The sequence below is a fragment of the Epinephelus lanceolatus genome, chromosome 4 (genome assembly GCF_041903045.1).
Source record: "Epinephelus lanceolatus isolate andai-2023 chromosome 4, ASM4190304v1, whole genome shotgun sequence".
Classification (NCBI taxonomy): Eukaryota; Metazoa; Chordata; class Actinopteri; order Perciformes; family Serranidae; genus Epinephelus; species Epinephelus lanceolatus.
In genome coordinates, this window is record NC_135737.1 from 11061462 (window position 1) to 11080954 (window position 19493).

General features: G+C 39.4%; 1 protein-coding gene across 2 annotated transcripts in view; it reads left to right on the plus strand.

Annotated features, from left to right (window-relative positions):
- The first annotated feature begins 1524 nt into the window (after positions 1–1524).
- The window catches only part of sptbn4b (spectrin, beta, non-erythrocytic 4b), a 120459-nt gene continuing 102490 nt past the window's right edge, over positions 1525–19493 (plus strand). For both annotated transcript variants that reach the window (XM_033630927.2, XM_033630928.2), the window contains exons 1-4: positions 1525–1959; positions 16569–16726; positions 17092–17243; positions 17677–17850. In XM_033630927.2, the coding sequence (XP_033486818.1) occupies positions 16582–16726; positions 17092–17243; positions 17677–17850 (471 nt within the window). In that variant the 5' untranslated portion in view covers positions 1525–1959; positions 16569–16581. The remainder of the gene's footprint in view (positions 1960–16568; positions 16727–17091; positions 17244–17676; positions 17851–19493) is intronic.

The following is a 19493-nucleotide window of genomic DNA, read 5'->3' on the forward strand; positions in this document are numbered from 1 at the left end:
CCTTCTCCACAGCCTCCTGGAGCGACAGAGGAGCAGCTGCAGCAGTCGGCTCATCTCACTGCATTGCAGAACAGAGTGTTTCAGGAGATCCATCGTCCCCACGGCCGTAAGACTGTTTAACACCTCCTGAATCCAGTCACACGCACACTTTATTTTATCTTAATTTAATTTCTATTTGTGCACTTATTTTGATGTATTTTATTTTGTTTTTTGTTGTCTTTTATGAGCTGCTGGACAACTGAATTTCCCCTCTGGGATAAATAAAGTTCTTTCTTTCTATTCTATTATAGTATTTGCGTAAATGTACTTAGTAACATTCCACCACTGTTGACATAAATTAATGATAAATTAATGTTTAATGATAGCAGTTGCGATTCTCTTTCTACTCAAAACTCACACTAACAGCTATTTATGTTTTAACGTCACAATTCACAATCAACCTGAAAGGTAGCCTCAATGAAACTTTTTAAGGTACACGATCCAGTTTTCAAATGATTAAGACATATAAATTTAGTGCATAAAAAAAGCATAGAAATAGTGCTTGTTAATCAAACCTTCTCTCAGGGAGCATCCCCCTAACAGCAGTCTGGGCTAAGCCTTGGATGGCTTTAACCCCCCAGAAAATAACGCTTGGGATAAAAACATAAAAGAGTGTGTATTATAGTTTACAGTCCCAAAGAACACTTAAATTAACACTAGTCTTTGGTAACCAACCAATATATCTTACTGCCCCCTATTCAAAGTAGTCTCGTACCAGGCCTGAGCCTAATGTTTTATTTCAAGGACCAATAATTTCCTAGAGGGAACTTTGTATCATGATCTCAGTAGCCAAGAGTAGTAATCACTATATGGGTGAGCCTGCATATTAGCACCTGTGCTAAAAACCATATGCATACCAGTAATTGGGTGGAAACACGTGACTACAAGTGTTTGATTGGCTTGAAGCCCCGCCCCGCCCCGCCCCGCCCCCTTCTTCTTCGTGGAACAAAATCTTGGAAGATGATACTTCAAAATTCCAGTTAAGGTAAATGGCTCCCAATTAATCAGTTACTGTAGTTAGTTATTAGTCAGTTATTACTTAGTTATTAGTCAGTTATTACTATAACAATGCTTTAACGACCATGCCTAAGCAGGTACCTCAAACGTATTTCATAAGACAAACTACTTTAAACTTCGGTAGTAGGCTAACGTTTTAGCTAGCATGGTTGTCTCAAATCTGGATTTAACGTTAAGCTAGCAGTTAGATATGGGCCAAAGTGAGCACGAACACATTTAAAACATAAAAATAGTTCAAACAGAAGTTTTTGTTCTTTTTGTGGATACTATATTTAGTGATAGGCTTTGACATATTCTAGCATTTATTTATTTTTTGCCTTTAAACCGATTATACTGCTGAAAATTATGTAAATCACGGCCCCTTGTGGCTTCCTGCTAAAATTTATCACCGACAGTTCTCTCTCTCTTTCTCTCTCTTGCTCTCTCTCTCTCTCGCTCTCTCTCTCTCTTTCTCTCCCTCTCTCTGCTCGCCGCACTAATGCTGATATTTCTCTCCAGCATCACCAGCGGAGAGGAAGAGGAGGAGGAGGAGGAGGAAGGAGAGGTTGTGTCAGGTGGAAACGGGGACCTCTATGGATATCATCATCACCCTCCACCGGCTCGCATCCTCAGCACCGACAGCATCTCCTGGCCGGCGGTCACCGCTGCAGGCACCCGGCGCCCTTTTTATGCGCCAAGGCGTTGCATTTCCACGGTAGAGGCTCCCCGGACTGCCTCTGTAATTACCCTGACAAACAGCTTCTTCCTGTTATAGGGACTAATCGAGGGAAGACCCTGCTGGAATAAAAGCGGAGCGTCAGTTTCCTCCATTGATAAACCGCTCTCCTCATCGATTCAGCCCAACGACGTCTTGGTATAAGAGGAGGACAAAATCAATCCCAAAAACGGACACTGAAGCTGAAGGTAAGGCCGAAAGAAGGACGACAGGATGGTTTCTTTCTCCATGGGATGTCGTTTTGTCATTCCCTGTGTGGGAGCAAGGAGTCGAGGTGCACGGTGTTTTTTCCTTTTTTTCGCAGGGACGCCGGCCTGCATTTGGGTGCAGGGTACCGCAGTGATCTGGCGGGGGGACGCGCTGTTTCATGTCTTTTTCCCACTACATGTGTTACATGATGCATGCCTGGAAAAGTGTTCACGATGCCTGCCAGAGCTGGTTGTCTAATTTGAAAGGATAAATGGGTTAAGAAGCAGAATAGCGGCCTGGTGTATGGGCTATGGTAGGTTGTTGCATGCTACACCGATCAGTTTAGGTTTCTTTATAACCGATAACTTTAAATTATAGATGTCGGGTTCTGTGGCATTTTTGGCAAACTGTGTCCCAATGCATACAACAACAGAACTTCCCCAGCGATAAATCTTAACAATAATACCACATATTCCTGCAGGAAGTTATAGGGTGTCTGTGGTTCACTATGTGACCTCAGATTACTTTGGCATTTCTGCCCCCTGTGCGTGGTATCAGTTATTCCTGAACCCTGAGGGGATTTTGCTGCTCTTTAGGGGGTGAATTCATTCAGATTATTCTGATGTTTTAGTGAGACACGGCCAACAACAGCATGCCTTGCTTTAGCAGCACAAGATGCAGTGCACTGTAGCCTGTCAAGTGGAAATGTGGTGTGTTTGATCACATCTGCAGTGAAAAGTGACTACAACCTCAGTTATGCATTGAGACTATGATTTGCTGTTTAAGAGGGTAGCTGTTAGTGGTAAATATCTAGAGTGACTGTAGGGAGCTAATACAGAGGTGTGCAGGCAGGTGTGGGTCAGTTGGGTAGCTTTGATTTGTTGGTGCAAGGTGTGTGTGTGTGTCTGTGTATGCGTGGTGGTGTTGGAGGAGGGTAAACAGGAATTAAAAGACTAAGACAGGCACACGTGTTCTATGTTAAGGCAATCACAATGAGCAAAGGCTGTGGTCATTAGTTAATTTAGTAATTTAATCATTGATAATGGCAAATAGCCAACCTTGCTGTTACTTTTAGTGACATTAATTTAGCCCCTTTTACCCCCTCAATCTGATATTCCTCTGGGAGCTCGCATTAACAGACAAGTGTTTTTTGACCTTATTATATTCCATGGGAGTTAAAGTCCTGTGGTTTCACTGTTCAACTTCCGCATTACACCCACAGGGGGTTGCAGTGTGTTTGGGGTGTTTAGTAGTTTACCATATTGTGATGTTATTACATTTCATGGTATTACAAATTGTCTAGTATCAATACTATTTATATAAAACAAAAACAATATGTCTGTTATACTCAACATTTTGTTCATATTGACCCCTTTTCCTCCAAAGTGTTGAAAATGCTCTGACGTTGTTGTATCATACGTCACAACATTTGGTGCTAATTTTAGAGTATAGTAGTAGTAATTACAGCTGTGGTATATTATCAAGGTCAACATTTTAAAAATGCATTGGTAAAGCAAAATGATTATCACTGTATCTCACACCACTGTATATTGCCCGGCTCTATTGCAGTATAGAGTTCTTTTTGACACCCTTCTTGTTGTCATCCCTGTCTTGTCTGGGTGATAGACAGCCTCTCGGGGACACTGAAGCTCTCTGCTGCTCTGTTGTTTATCAGTCCACAAGGTGACTGTTTTGATTAAGACTTGTGGTCTCACCGACTCAGAACTGGGCGTCGGCTGCAGCTCGTGCTCACAGATGTTGTTTCACTTTGCTGAGGTGAAGTGCGTGGAAGTGACTCAGTGCAGTGTGTAAAGTGCGTACTGTGTGACGTCACGATGAAGCATCCAGTGTGTGTGTATGTGTGTGTGTAAGTGTAAAAGAGAGCAAGAGAGAGAGAGCTACCTCTGTAAGAACAATCTAGGTTTTGGGTATTTTTGCAAGGTGAGGTCATTCTGGATAAAATTTTAAGATGAGTCCATTGATTAGGTTGGGGTCAGAAAAAAATGTTAAATTTAAGGTTAGCTTAAGGTCTCATAGGAGAGCTCATGCCAACTGAATACAAATGTCTGAAGTTTTTTAAAAAAAATATGTCAAATTCAGCGCGTTAGCCACTGGCATTTTAATAACAGCCATGCAGGGCATTTAAGCGGCCCAAGGCAGTCTTTGTATGTGTCTAGTGGCTCCATCTAAATTTGTACTTTTTTTTCTGCTTTGTTGTTGTGCTTGTTGTTGACAAATCAACATGAAATAGCACAGAAGAAACAATAACAGTTATTTAAATAGTAAGAACAGAAGAAGAACATACTGTAGAAGCACAGCAAAATTCAAAATAACAGTGTACTCCATCATGCTTGCTGGTTTTCACAAACATATCAATATCACAGTATACAGTGTAGTAATAACCTTAGTAGGTAATTTTGTCTTCACCATAACCCTCAGAAGCTGTTTTAATGAAAGGATCCCAGAGGAAAAAAAACCTGTTAGATATAAGATGTCCCCTGTAACACTTTGTTTAGCAGCAATGGATTCACTTATAGTGGCTTGTTGTTATAATATCAGTGATCAGAGTAATTTTGATGCCATGGAATAAGTATATACAGAAATGGGTTTTAGTCACATTTGGTTAATGAAACAGTTAAACAAATATACAGCAAATCCTCCTACAGACTGTGAGATGTTAGCAATTTTACAAGTTTAGTGGAAGCTACACTGTGCGACATGGATCTAATAATCTTGGGTACAACATCAGGTTTAATGTAACTGTACAATGACAATGCCTACTGAATTGCAGGCTACGGCCCACGATGCAGTAGCTTCCCATACTAAGTGTGCAAGGATGCTGCATGGGTTATTTTTCCTTCAATTGTGGAGCACAACATAGAGGGCCACATTATTAAATAACCTGAAGTTTTGTGGGCACTATATACTGCGGTGTGTCTGTGTGTGTGTTTGCTAGCTGCTAGGTTGCTCAATTGGCAGCTGCAACTCCACTGCTATTTCCTTCCATGCTTTTGTGGTCATGGTAAGAGCTGGAGGACACATCATATAGGCAAGGCTTCTGCCGCCACAACTTAACAAGGTTTTCCTCTTTGCTGGAATCCCACACATTTATTTTAGCGCGTTTTGCCTCCATGGCAAGCTGCTTTCCATCCGTCTGTTTGCCTGGGTTTAGCGCCAGCGCATCATTTCATGCTGCATTCTTATTGGTTAGTTAGAAGACATAGGCTGTAACAGCAGTCACATTGAAAGATAGTAATCCCTGGGGTGTTGGTAGCTTAGTGGATAGTGCCGGCGCCCCATGTATAGAGTATATATGTATAGAGGTGATGCGGTCGCGAGTTCAACTCCGACTTGCAACCCTTTGCTGCATGTCGTCCCCCCACTCTCTCCTTCTCCCCACTTCACAGTCTTCACTCTGTCCTGTCCATTAAAGGCAAAAAAGCTCCAAAAAAAAAGAAAAGAAAGAAAGATAGTAATCCCAAATTTCTGACTATGTCAGAATTGTATCCCAAGCTGTCTTTGATTGCAAGACCGAGACCATGGCCATCCTTGAACCTCTCTGTTTTGCGATGTAGGGCCACAGTTCTAGAGCCACAATGAAAGATAATGTCATGTTTCTTTCATGATGGTCATCTTTTGTCTGGGACAGCCCAAAATGGCACAGTGTATTGTGAGCTTAAAGGAGAGCAGGGTCTCGTATACAGTGAAATGGGGCAAAGCAAGACATTTTGTACTGTGTTTAACAATACATTTAAATCTTCAGAGAATATATATTTAACCAATAAGTATATTCTAAGTTTATTTCTATTCAGTAGGTGAATTCCTTGTATCAGGGAGCTTGAATTTGACGACTGTTCGGTATTAGTATGTTGTAATGGAGAACAATGAGATTTCGTTAATCTTCGTTAGACCCTTGTAAGTAAATTGAATTGATGTCTGAATATTGGATCAATTGATAGAAATTATAGAAGTCGAGTTGCTTGTCCAGGCAGATGACATATCAGCTAAATGGCAGAGGTCATCATAAATGTCCCCAGACATTTGATCTGCATGTGACGGTATTGATGAGGACTGCTCCATGTGTGGGAGTGTGTGTGTGCATGTGTGTATGCGTGTGTGATAAAGGAGAATTACACTGAGGGTCTGGTCCCTATTAAGCCTTACAGAAACAGAGACACAGAGCTGCTGCCCCTGACTGATTAACACTGGCAGCTGTCTCTCTCTTTCCTCCTCCCTCTTTCTTCATCTTTCTGGTGATATGCCCTCCTGTTTCTCTCTCCCTCCTTTGATTTCTTTATTTTTCTCTTATATTTCCATTTTACCTCTCCTCTCCCATGTCAGCCTTCCTATTTCTCTGTAATATCTCTCTCCTATAACATCATGCTATTTTTTCTCACTCTTTAGACTCCGACCCCTAGTCTCTGTTGATTATGGCCGTCTCACTCACTCACTCACTCACTCACTCACTCAGTTAGGCTATTCTTGGATAATTAGCACAGCAACGTGATCAGAGGGGAAAAACAAAGAAAGAATTTCTAAAGAAATTACTTATAGAGTGGTGGGTGCAGTATTGTTTGTAAAAATGTGGCCTGAATGTGTGAGGAAAAACAGGGATTAGTACGTTTTCAACCACGTGTTTCAAGCAGGTGGGTTCTAGCGGTCTTGTAGTCAAGCCTACCTAAACTGAGTCCCACACTGCATGTTAAAATGTGGAACATGCAAACCAAAGGCATTCCTGAAATTGATCATAACCAAAACTGTGACCAAGTTACTTTAAAAGATTCTTGCAATTCGAAAGGGCGTGATGAGGGGTTGCAGATGAGTTCTAGGGCCCACTCAGTAGCTTGTTGTTTGTTTATTTATCGGAGGTTAGTGCAATATCAGAAAATATAATGACACACATTTGTAATTCAGGACCAAGTTATATTTTACTGACTACTCAAATCTCATACATTTCTAAAATCTGAACTGGGCTTATGGTTTAAAGTCGGTTCTTATAATGTGTATCTTTTTGGAAGTGCTGGACGTAACATGATGGGACCTCTGAGACTAGACCTTGGCAAATTCTTTAGATATTAACTAAATAAATATGAATCCAAAAGCAGCCAATGGGCTCCTTTTTCACCACCATACTGCTTCATAGACACAGTTTTATAAATTAACAACCGTTAGCTGCTCAGGACAGTCTTTGTCCACTGGACTCACTAGTGTTGGCAACCGAGCATCCTCACTGCAGCATTTTGGGTTAAGTGCTTGTTTCAAGGGCGCCTGATGTTTGGCATCTCATGTACTAAAAAGATTAGAGTATTGTCCCTCTTTGGTAGTATGGAGGCACAATGCCAAATGCTAATAGCCAGAACACAAGTTGTGTTGGCCAGACAGATAGGACTGGAGGTTAGGACAGAGGGATGAGTGGGAATAAAAGGAGACAACAGTTGAAAAAGTGTGAAGGATAATAAAAGGAGAGAGCAGGGAGGCGGGGGATGATGCTTTCATTACACCATTGGTGTAATGGTGATTTATTGTGGTTACCAATGGCGACAGCGTAGCTGGGGAGAGAGGGCAATAATAACACTGAGTGGTTTGGAGGAGAAAGCATAACGACTGACAGTTCAGCACACACACACACACACACACACACACACACACATACCCACACACACACATATATTGTGTTGTACAATTGTGCTGATGCTACTAGGTAATTGATTGAATAGTAAATCAATAAAAAATTGATCAGTGATAATACTGAAAATCAACTAATTGTGTAAATCATTTATCAAGGAAAAATGCCAAACATCTGGTTCTTGCCTCTCAAACGCTGTGTTTCCCTCATTTTATATTTTAATTAAACATCTTTGGGCTTTGAACTACTGGTTTAACAAAACAAGCAGTTTGAAGACACCACCTTGGTCTCTGGGAAATTTGTCCCACTATTTTCTTAGATATAGACTAATCAATCAATTAAATGAAAAAAAAAAGATATTTTGGAGAGTAATGAATAATGACAATCATTAGTTTCACTCAGTATTAGGGATGGGAATCGCCAGAGGCCCCACGATATGATATTATTACCATACCAAAGTCATGATACATTATTATTGCAATTTTAAACTTGTTGTAATATGCTGAGTATTGTGATAAAATATATTGCAATCTGTCATCTTTTTCAACTGCAGATTATGACCCTAAAAGTAATACTTTGTCAGTATCTGTATTATCTAATAAGATCATGTTTTTAGTCTGTCTCACTTCAGCAACTTTTATTGCAGCAAAATGTATCTACTGATCTGAACAGCAATTGATTGTATTATTTTAGTAGGCTACCAAAAGTTAAATTTATATAATAATTAATACAATAAAAAAAGCGAAACTTGGTTGTTTGTCTAACAGTACAGTATTGCCACACAAAATATTGCAATACTAAGCTGTATCGATTTTTTCCCCACCCCTATTAAATATACACCTGTAAATTCATGCTGTGTAATGCAAAAGTTGATGTTTATGTTTTGAATATTGCTGTAAGACTGTTCAAATACCACATGGAGACATTTATCAGGGTACACAGTTATGTGCAGGAAAGGCTGAGCTGCAGTCTCACAGCTTACAACTATGTCACTAGACAGACAGCTGAGAGTCTGCCTTATGAAACTAGTGAGTAAAGAGCTGAGAAACAACAGCTGAAAGAGCAATGACAGAGCTGAAGCAGACTCACACAAACACACTCAAACCACCTGGGGTAACAACAAAGATGGCCACTCTGAATATAGAGCATTTCTTTTTAGGTGCCGTCCTATAAACCATGCTGAAGATAGGGTTTGAGTTCACCAGGAGAGAAACAGAGATGCTAACATGATCTAGATTCTGTCCTAACAGTGAGAGATGACAAAGACCTCTCTGGTGCCCATTGTTGTTCTTATTAGAGTTAGATTGTCAAACAAACAGTGAGGGCGGGACATGACAACTTCTTTCTTCACATTGACTTTCCTGCTTGTCATCTGATTTAGGTCTGCAACTACTGTAACAGCTATTAATTAAACTGCTGATTATTTTCTTGATTAATCAAATATTTGTTTTGATTGTGTTGTAAAAAACATCCAATTACATGTTCCCAGTGGACTTACTTAAATTGCTTGTTTTGTCAGATGAACAGTCCCAAACACCCAGCGATATTTGAATTTACATTAATGATGACCACGAAGGTCAGCAAATCCTAACATTCGAGAACAGTTATGCTTAACGGCATACTATGCAGGATTTAAAAAAAAAAAAAGAAAGAAGCATGGACTCAGTCATGACTTCTGACCTGCTTAAAGTGTATGGTAGTTTATTTTTTTGCAGATATTCTGCCCTCTGTCTGTATTTCTTCATTTCTTCTTCTTTTGCTGTCTTCAGGACGTTCCTGGGAACAGCACCCAGGTGAGGTTGGTACTTTACAAAAGGGTAGTGACCAGGTGCCAGACTGTAAGCAGCACACATCAAAGCGGAAAATCACAGACGCAGCACTGAAAAAATGTAAATATACCAAACGAGATTGAATCTTGGATTGACTGTCACTTTCACTTTTGCTGGTGATACTGTTTTAAAACAGTAACCAACAATTCCTGCATAGCATTCCTTAAAAAAAGATCAAAATGGTAACTGTTTAATTTTGTTGATTGACTGGTCAATTAATTGACTTATCTGTAAAGCTCTACTCCAACAGTTTTTTCATTAATATCATATTCTGTTTAGGTTAAAAGGCTGGTGTTGGTGTGTTTTCTACTGTGTTTTAAAGATGTAAAGAGATCACACAACACACACAGGCAGCAGTGATGCCTGCTCTTTCTTCCAGCTCCATGGAGAGATCAGAGAGGCTGCTGCTGTTTAAACATTTGATCCGTCAGTGTTGGAACAGTAGACTCTATATCCTGGACTGACTGAAACATATGAACTCTGTATCCCTGTGGAGTCCAACAGGACAAACTTCAGAAACAGAACTAGATCCCTGTCCAATCTAGCAAAGCACAAAAAGAATCCAGAAACAGGCTCGATACTGATCCTGTGTTTGTGGTGTTGTTTCCCCTACGTTTCTGCTCTAGGTTTAGTGTTTTATTACTATTGTGCTTAGATTGTCTTTGTTCATTTACTTTAAATGCCAAAAATGAGAGATTACCCAATATCAGTATAGCAAAATTAAAGTCCAGTGTGTAGGATTTAGGGGGATATATTGGCAGAAATGGTAAATAATATTGATAAGTATGTTTTCAGTAGTATATGCAAAACAATGGCAGCGCTGCGTCACTCACAGCCAGTTAGAATGCTTCAATAGAAAACAATGAAATCATACTGAAGCTCGCTTGCATCACATTCAGTTAGGATACGGTGTAAGAGCATATACAACAAAAACAAAGTAATCCCTTTAAGTAATCTATTTGTAAAGACAGTTACTGTATTCAGATTACGACCAATTTAAACTGTAATGGAATAGTGATACTCACTTTGTATTTCAAATACATATTTTTAAACCCTGCATACGGAGCACGTCCTCTTCCACAGTGTCCACCATACTATTTCCACAGAAGTCCAGAATGGACAAAGCAAACACTGGGTCAAGATAGGACAATTCATGTTTTCGCAGTGGCCACAGTAGTTTTTCCACACGCTTTGCACACAGGAGAAGTTTCATTTCTGGCACCTCACCGCTAGATGCCAATAAAAATCCTACACACTGGATTTTTATTTAATTTATCTCAGCAGATTTAACAATTGCAGTGTAAAACAAGATATTTCACTTGACTACTATAATTTTAAAGGAAACATATTCACAGACAAAATGCCCTTTCTTTGGTGTATTGTATTCATGAGCACTATAAGTGGACTTAGGAAAGTGAAAGCATTCAGCAGCAGATTTCATCCCATCACATGCTTTTTTAGCACAGCTTTGTGGTTTTAGGTGTTGATCACTGACCAACTTCCCATACTGGCAGCTGTAAGAGCAGCAGCATTACTCAGCACTTTATTTTTGACGCTATAGTCAAGACATATAATACTGTATGTTTTGCAACCTTTATGGAAGTAATTTTTTGTTGTGTAAAACAGTCTGATAATGAAAGGGGAAATGCAACTTAAAGGAACACAGTGTACTCATCACAAGGCATACTGTTTAGCCTCTGAAAACAGTTGTTTATAGTCTTCTGTGGCTCTGGAGGCAACTTTTTAAAGTCTGGAAAAATAACCCTTATATTGTCATCAGGTTTATTTTGGTTTGGGCTATAGACTTAATCATATTAACAGGAAGCCTGCGTTACAAACTGGATGTAAAGGCTGTAAAAGAAGTGGATGTAATTAACGCTGCTATTTGCTGATGGTTCAATCCAACATACTTAGAGCTTGGCCCATATTAGACACTAAAAGTCAGGACATCTCAGCTTCTGCTCCTTCAATTCTGACCACTTTTTAAAAAATCTGTCTATAATGAGTCCGTAAATATTACGATAACACACAAATTGCTGGAATACGCCTTTAAGGTACTTCTGAATCAGCATCAACATTTGATGATTGTTATTACTGTTGATATTCTGATGTTGACGGTTTTACATTCGTAATGCTCTGAATGCAGATAAAATCATTCAAAGCTGTGTGATCGCTTTTTTCTTTGTTTTTATCTCCACCTCCATCTGAGATTTCCTGCAGGCTGTGTTCAATCTCTGGAGGTAAATCACGAAGCATCTCTCTGCTGCTGTTACTTAAAGCACAGAAAAGGGATAGCCAGGAGAGTGTGTGAGGGTGTGATTGTCAGACATAGTGTCGACTCTCTTGCCTGGGGCTGGCTGATTCCTCACCAGCTGAGTCTGATTATTAGAGTAAAGGTGATAACACACACAAGCACACAGTCCCTGCGAGCTGTGAGTCTGAAGGATTGAAAGACACCAGGTGGTCGAGGTTAGGCAAGGATCATGGCAAGGAGAACAGAAGACACATACACACACACAGACACGCACACACACACATGGTATTTTGACTGACACAAGAGTGAGGCAGTTTGACTGATATAGACTTGCTGTTGTGGCAAAGCTGTTGTTTCTACTCTTTAATCCAGTGATGGGTTTTGATACATATTTCCATTTGCTGTTATCTTATCATGCCTTATCTCATAATGTCTCTTATAATGTCAACAGTATTACACATCTTTTGTTGTCTATTCTTATATTGATGGCCTCTACTACGAGTCTCTTTTCACCTCAGCAGTACAGTCATTTTACAGTGACAGCCAAGACAGTAATATTTTCATGTATTTAAGGACAATGTGGTTAAAAATATCACTCCAGCTTTTTCTGATTAGCTTCCCTTGTTGTATTCTCCACATACTCCCACCTCTCTGTAGCAGGAGAGTTTGCCTATATGGACATTTGCTAGCTTCATGCTTTGTAGATATCAGGAAGTAGTCAATCAGTCATTTCAGTCTACAGTGGGTCTGTGTGCAACCAACCTTGATCTTGGCTCTCTCACTCTGAGGTGAAATGCAGGTGAAGGATTTTGCCACATAGGGGATATGGGTGAAAAATGTACAGGGATTTAGTTAAATATGGGGCTAGCTCATTCACAGCATCTGAGATCACACCATCAGCTGCCTCATCTGAGGCACAACAGACCAAGTCATGTCGAGAAATCATCAGTACAGCTGCAAGGGAATTTAATAGCAGACAATGTAGCAGAAAGAAGTGTGCGTCTACTGCTAGCTCACCTTGCACCACTGAGCTAGCTAATATTAAAGCTTAGCTGAGGAGGACGCCAATAATGATTACATCTTGTGCTGTCCCAAGCATGAGCCTCTCATCTACGAATAGATGCACGCTTCCGCCTGTATGGTGTCCCTTTAAGAGGAAATGGCAGGTTTTGTCAGTCCCTTATCATCAAAGAAGAAATGCATCAACATTTAACAATCATACAGGAGGAAATCAAAGACGAAAAAGACACTGCACCAGTTCCACTGAGACAAAGTGTGGATAAACTAAAGTCGTGATTTTAAAACGCACAACTAGTGCGACTTTTGCAGTTCTTGGTGCCCATATATCCATTGTAATTAACTGATGATTACTTAAGTAGTTATGCTGAGTATGAAAATACTACAACATGACATTATTGTTCTGTCCATGTCGGTTGGTGTCATTTACTAAAGTGGCATAGCACCTTTAAAGCTGCAAACAAGTCCTAGTTGTCATTAGCTTAATTCAGCTAACCTATAAATAAAGTAATTTCCTGTAGGTTTGACTTCTGTTGAGTTCTTGTGCAGTCCTCTTTCTGCTTCATCACCACATACACAGCACTGTAATGCTCTGCTGTTATTCTCTCCAGGGAGAATGGCTAAGTGCATGTGCATAGCTACCCCTCCTCTCTCTGTCTTGCAGGGCATGCTGACATTTACTCGATATGGCTACGTTGTTTTCCAGTGGTTTAGGTATAGTGACAACTGTGAGCTTGGACTTTTGTTGCAGTGGAGAGGGAGGGAAAGGCCAGATAAAGGGTGGAATGAGAGGAAGACAAAGAGATTTACGGCAAAAAGGTTGAGGCAGAAAACGCCTGAGAAAGCCCTAAACCCTGCACAGCAACCTCAATCACACTGTCACTTGTAACTCCAATAGAGCTGCAACTATTACTCGAATAATCAGTTAGTAGATGTAAAGAAAATTAATTGCCAACCATTTTAGTAATTTAGTATTTATTGTTTCCTTTTTCAAGTAAAATTGTCAAACATTCTCTGTTTCTAGTTTATTAAATGTGAGAATTGGCTACTTTTCTTTGATTATGATAGTAAATGAAAAGTCTTCGGGTTTGGACTGTTGGATGGACAAAAGAAGCAATTGGAAGATCATACTCTGGTCTCTGGGGGAATGTGATAAGCATTTTTCACAATTGTTTGACATTTTATATCTATATATATATATATATATATATATATATATATATATATATATATATATATATATATATTAATCAATTAATCGTGAAAATAACCTGCAGTTTAATCAGTAATGAAAATAATCGTTAACACATAAAACCCTTAACCTAAAAGCTGCATTACAGAACACAGCGTGCATCCACTCATGTATTTCCCCAAGGCAGCATTGGAGAAGAGCACCAAATGGCATATTTAGTGTCTTGTGGGCACATCTGCTCTTCATCAGGAGCAACCATTTTATGTATTTCCATCCACTCAATCATGTGTGTAACACAAAGAAAAATGAGGGAGGAACAGGTAAAACCTAATGTGACAGCCTAGCATTCACTAGGACTCATGTAATAGATATTTACTTCATGTGCAAACATCTTCGTATGTGTCTATTGTAAGTATTCAATATAAAATCATTGTAGGCCTAAAAAATATCCATCATAGAGGTTGGGTCAGCTGGAATTCGTGTGAGTCACATTGGATTACTATACTGAAAAAAATATCAATATGTCCTCAGAAACTTCCTATTTTGTTCCTGCAGCATAATTTGTCTAACTGCTGTCCATCTATATGTTCCAAACACATTTTTTCTAAAACACACCTACATGTGGCTGACTACACTGCTTTGTACACCTGTTTTTTAGTATTTGATGCTAAAGAGCATCTGTCTCTCTAGTTTGCAAATGAGCGACCATCTACTGTTTGCGTGACATGCACGGACATGACAAAACAGAGATTGTAAATATTGATTTTTTTTTAAAGGGCATCAGTATAAGAAAAGAAGTGTAAACTGTTTAATCAAACATACTGTAGCATTGCTCCTCTTAGCGTAAGTCTGAGAGAAATGTCTGTCTAAGAGTGAGAAAGTGTCCTCTAAATGCACAGTTCATATTTGGTGACTGCCAGGTTTTTCTCACACAAGAAGACAAGAAGTTTGAATTTTCATCCAGTGTGCTGATTTTTATGTCTGCTCAGAATTGGATACCTCAAACAGAAGCATGCAGTGAAGCATATTGTTTACACCAGGGGCCATATTCACAAAGGATCTTATCTTACCGCTAACAGTTCTCAACTCAGATCTTTCTCTTAAAGGCTAGTGTGTAGGATTTAGTAGCATCTAGACTTTGCTTTGGTTGCAGAACTGAAACTTTTCCCATGTGCCAAGCATGTAGAGGAACTACAGCAGCCGGTGCAAAAACACAAATGGCTCTATCTAGAGCCAGTGTTTTATTTGTCTTTTCTTGGGTACTGTAGAAACAACATGGTGGACTTCATGGAAGAGGACCTACTCCGTATGTAGATCTAAACGGCTCACTCTAAGGTAATGAAAACAGGATTGTTATTTTCAGGTGATTATAAACTAATGAAAACATAGTTCTGAATATTATATACCATTTCTGCCAACAGATGGTTCTAGATCCTACACACCATACCTTTAAGGGCTATTCACAAAGCTGCTGAGAGCAACTTTTAGTGAGGAACAAATTAAATAAAATTATTTAATATAAAATTAGTAGATAGCTAAATCAATATAAAAATTGACTTCCTAAGTATATTACATTTGGCAGTCATTTTTTTTCCAGCTGACAACTTGAGCTTTGTGAATTACTCTTAGACCAAAAACACAGGAGTCCTAAGGTTAGGACTGAGGTGCCTCTCTGTTTTGGGAGCTTCTCCCAGCTCCTTCAGTTACTGTAGGAGTTATACTTAGCCTTAAGGATGTTTTGTGAATACGGCCTCAGATGAATATCCAGTGCTTTTTTAAGAATTTGATGGAAATCTGTTAATGATGTCAAATGTTATCAGCTAATCAAAAAAATGCAACTGAAACTGATGGATAGCAGTAAATTGAACTGACTCTAAATCTTTTCATTATTATTTTGATGTTTTGAACATTTCTGTTTCCTACCTCTCACCCTGCACTGTGTGATTTCTTAATAAAGTTTTGAAGTTATTTTTAGCCTCCGGTTTTTAGCTGTCAGAGACAGGAGAGATGAGCCAAATATCTTTTACGCTGTCTCCCACCATCAGAGAGATTTTATTTTAAGCTTCTCTTTTGTAAAATGCTCTGATGCCAAGGACAGGTGCTGCATCATTCATGAATGGGAAGGAACTGTTATTTATGGGATCCGGAGTATGTTTTTTGCTGTGAACCTTGTTATTTGTGCATTTTGATCACACTAATTAATTTGGTAATGTTGCAGCAACTGTTCCATATTTTTCCCCGTGTGAATCTGAAATTGTTTCAGTGAGTGTGTGTGTTGCTAAATAAGGGTTAAAAATGTGTCAAATGAGGTGTACGTGTGTGAAGTCAGTCAGAGTTTAATTATGAAGTGTGAACTGCCTGCTCCCATCACCTTCTTACCGCCCTTAGCATGTATGAATTTGAATGTCTTTACATACATGTGCGTGTGTATTTTGTCTATACATGTGTGTATTCATTCATTCATGCATTCTTTTTTATTTTGTGTCATACCAAATTATTGGCCCGTCCAACATTGGGATTTCATTTCATCATTGTTCAAACATCTTCCAGTTCAGTATAACATGACATGCTGTCTATGTGGGTTAATTTTTTCTACACACATGCATCTACTGTATACTTCTGTCACTGTGTCTCATCAGTGTATCAGTGTGTATGTGTGTGTGTGACCTGAATTTGTGTGTGTGCTGTAGGGTGTCGGGCGCGATGGCTAATGCCTCCCCAGACCTGGACAACGCGGAAGCCCAGCGCCAGCTCAACAACAATAATCGACCAAGCAGCTCGGGATTCTGGGAGACGGAGTGTACCAGCTCCAAGCTGTTCGAGTGCTCCCGCATCAAGGCCCTGGCAGGTCAGAGGTCATGCACGAGCTCACACACATCCATACAGACTCACACACTACAAACACGCCTGCATCAGTAGGTGTATAAATACACCTACATCAAGGCATGGTGTTGATTCTTAGATGTTTTTTTTTTTTAGTAAAAAAATGTGTTAATATGTTTGTTAATATGTTAACACTAGTGTTAATATGTTTTAATGGCAAAGAAGTGCTAAATTAGTAATAATAGTAAAGCATCTCACAAGATAAGCACAATTTGATTTAATGCTAGTGTTACCTTATTCTATTTGGGATAATATTTGTCTTGATATTCTCCTAACTGTCTCCCCTTTCCCCTTCCCTTGACGTCAAGCTGATTCTTTGATTTCCCTCAGATGAACGAGATGCAGTGCAGAAGAAGACATTTACCAAGTGGGTTAACTCCCATCTGGCCAGAGTGTCCTGTCGCATATCTGACCTCTACAACGACCTGAGGGATGGATACATGCTCACCAGACTGCTGGAGGTCCTCAGTGGAGAGCTGCTGGTGGGAATACACACATTATAGCAAATCATAATGGGCTGTTCATCAATTTTGCTGCCTTTCTGTATTGATCTGTCATAGGTTGTGAAGTGTTAAGGTGCTGTGTTTCTGAACATCAATAAATTATTTCAAAATGTGCTGTGTTACATAGCTACTTCACTCAATAGCTTGTTGTTTATTTTTGACAATATTATAGCATTAGCCACTGCATCACCGCATGTATACATTTGTTTTCTCCTTTACTTCACTGAGGAGGATAAATATGAGAAATTATTTTTCTCTGAACCTTTCAGTCTTTGTGCTGTTTCCAAATTCTCAAAGCTTTAGCCCTGTGTTGTTTTCTTTAAGTACATTTAAAGTGAATACCAAACTGATGGCTCCATATATTGTTTGGCAAAAATGATCTTTGTTCACAATCCCTCTGATTCCCACACAGCCGAGGCCTACACGTGGTCGTATGCGGATCCACTGCCTGGAGAATGTTGACAAAGCCCTCCAGTTTCTTAAAGAACAGAGGGTTCACCTGGAAAATGTTGGTTCCCATGACATTGTTGATGGAAACCACCGTCTCACCCTGGGCCTTATGTGGACCATCATCCTACGCTTCCAGGTAACATTGTTAAGATTATTGTATGAAATTTTATTACAACTCAGTGACGGAGTGGCTAGATGTTAAAAGTGTTAACCTAGTATCTTCTTTTTGGCAATTAGCAAAAAAATGTTTTTTTTTCCTGATTTCTCAAGTCATATGTATGACTTTCGTTTTCTCTTTTTAATATCCACATTTAGGAAACTCTGATTTAAGTAATTGTTTAAATAAGATTTAAATCATGGTTGATTTGGCAACAGCCGTGGTTTGTTTCCCTCACGTTCATTTTGGGCAAAGACGGAACTAAAAGTTCAACTTCAGTGTTCATTGTGCTGGCTCTAAAAGTTCCTCTGCAGCAGCTGCTCCTCTCATCCATCGATCTGATCTGTTCAGCTCTGATTGGATTGACTGATGAAACACCCACCCCACGACTCAAATCTTTACAAACTGCTGCTGAGGAAAATTGAACCCATGAAGAGTTCTGCCTGCACTGTGTTCACAAACCTGCACAGACCACTGAATTTAGAAACGGGACATAGACTGACACACAAGGACAAACAGGCAAGAAAAAAAAAACATAAACACCCCTTCGGTGTCAGCTACTGCCACACAAAAATTCTAAGGGACAAAATACATGGGACATGGTGTGGTGCAGCATGCGAGCTGTGGCATGTCTACAGCAGAGTTCCACCATTATAATCAACTGAAGCTGCTACACTGATCATGGAAGTCATGTTTGCCTGCGGGTACCGTGCTGCTTAACGTTTTTCATGGCTGGCCTATTTTTTCTTTTCTATGGTAAAAACTACGTAGCATGGAGTATTAAAAAAAAGAGTACAAGGAGAACAGCCTGTTTAAAAATTATAAAAATAAATTTTTCGTTGTACCAGAGGCAATGTAAAGCAGCAGAGGAACCTTGTGTGTGTTTTTACATTTGATATTAAAATAAATTAAATCAATCAAAGCAATGCATCCTGTTGTTAAAATAATCTAGGTAATTACTTCAGTAATATAGTCTATATGCTTCGAAGCCCTTCAACTGCATTATCACTTGGCAAAATGCAATACACATACACTGCAGCTGGCAGCAGCCACAAGCTGCATAAATGGAGTCAGTGAAGCAGGTAAGAAACTTCACTCCGCCTATGTGACGTGATGTGATCGTGCCCCATATATTTTGGCCGTTATTCTGTGAACACTGTAAAAACAAGCACTTGTAGAAATACAGCCATCAAATAAACTCACGCTGCCGTCAAAAACGCAACTGTGATTTGATTTTATACTGCGCAAAAACATACACAACAGCAGGACATCATAAAGTTGGGTACCTTGCTGAGGCTGATCTCACTGTGGCTGGTCGTTGTTGTTGCTTTACTCCCCGCAATATTCAAAAGTGATTTGTGGTAAAAAAAAAAAAAAAAAAAAAAAAAGAAATTGACCACATCTTGTTTAGTTATTATGATCGCAATCAGCACTAACCTTTGTGACAAATACACTGGGTTTCTTGTGACTGCTTCACAATCAAAGCTATGCCCTGTTTTGCAAGTTGAACACTTTTAATGTGAAGCAGCAGTAGATGGAAATGTCCAGTTTGCATTCTGAGTAACGTTAAGATATGCTTTGCAGTATTTTCCTAAAAAACACTGCATAGACTCATACAAATG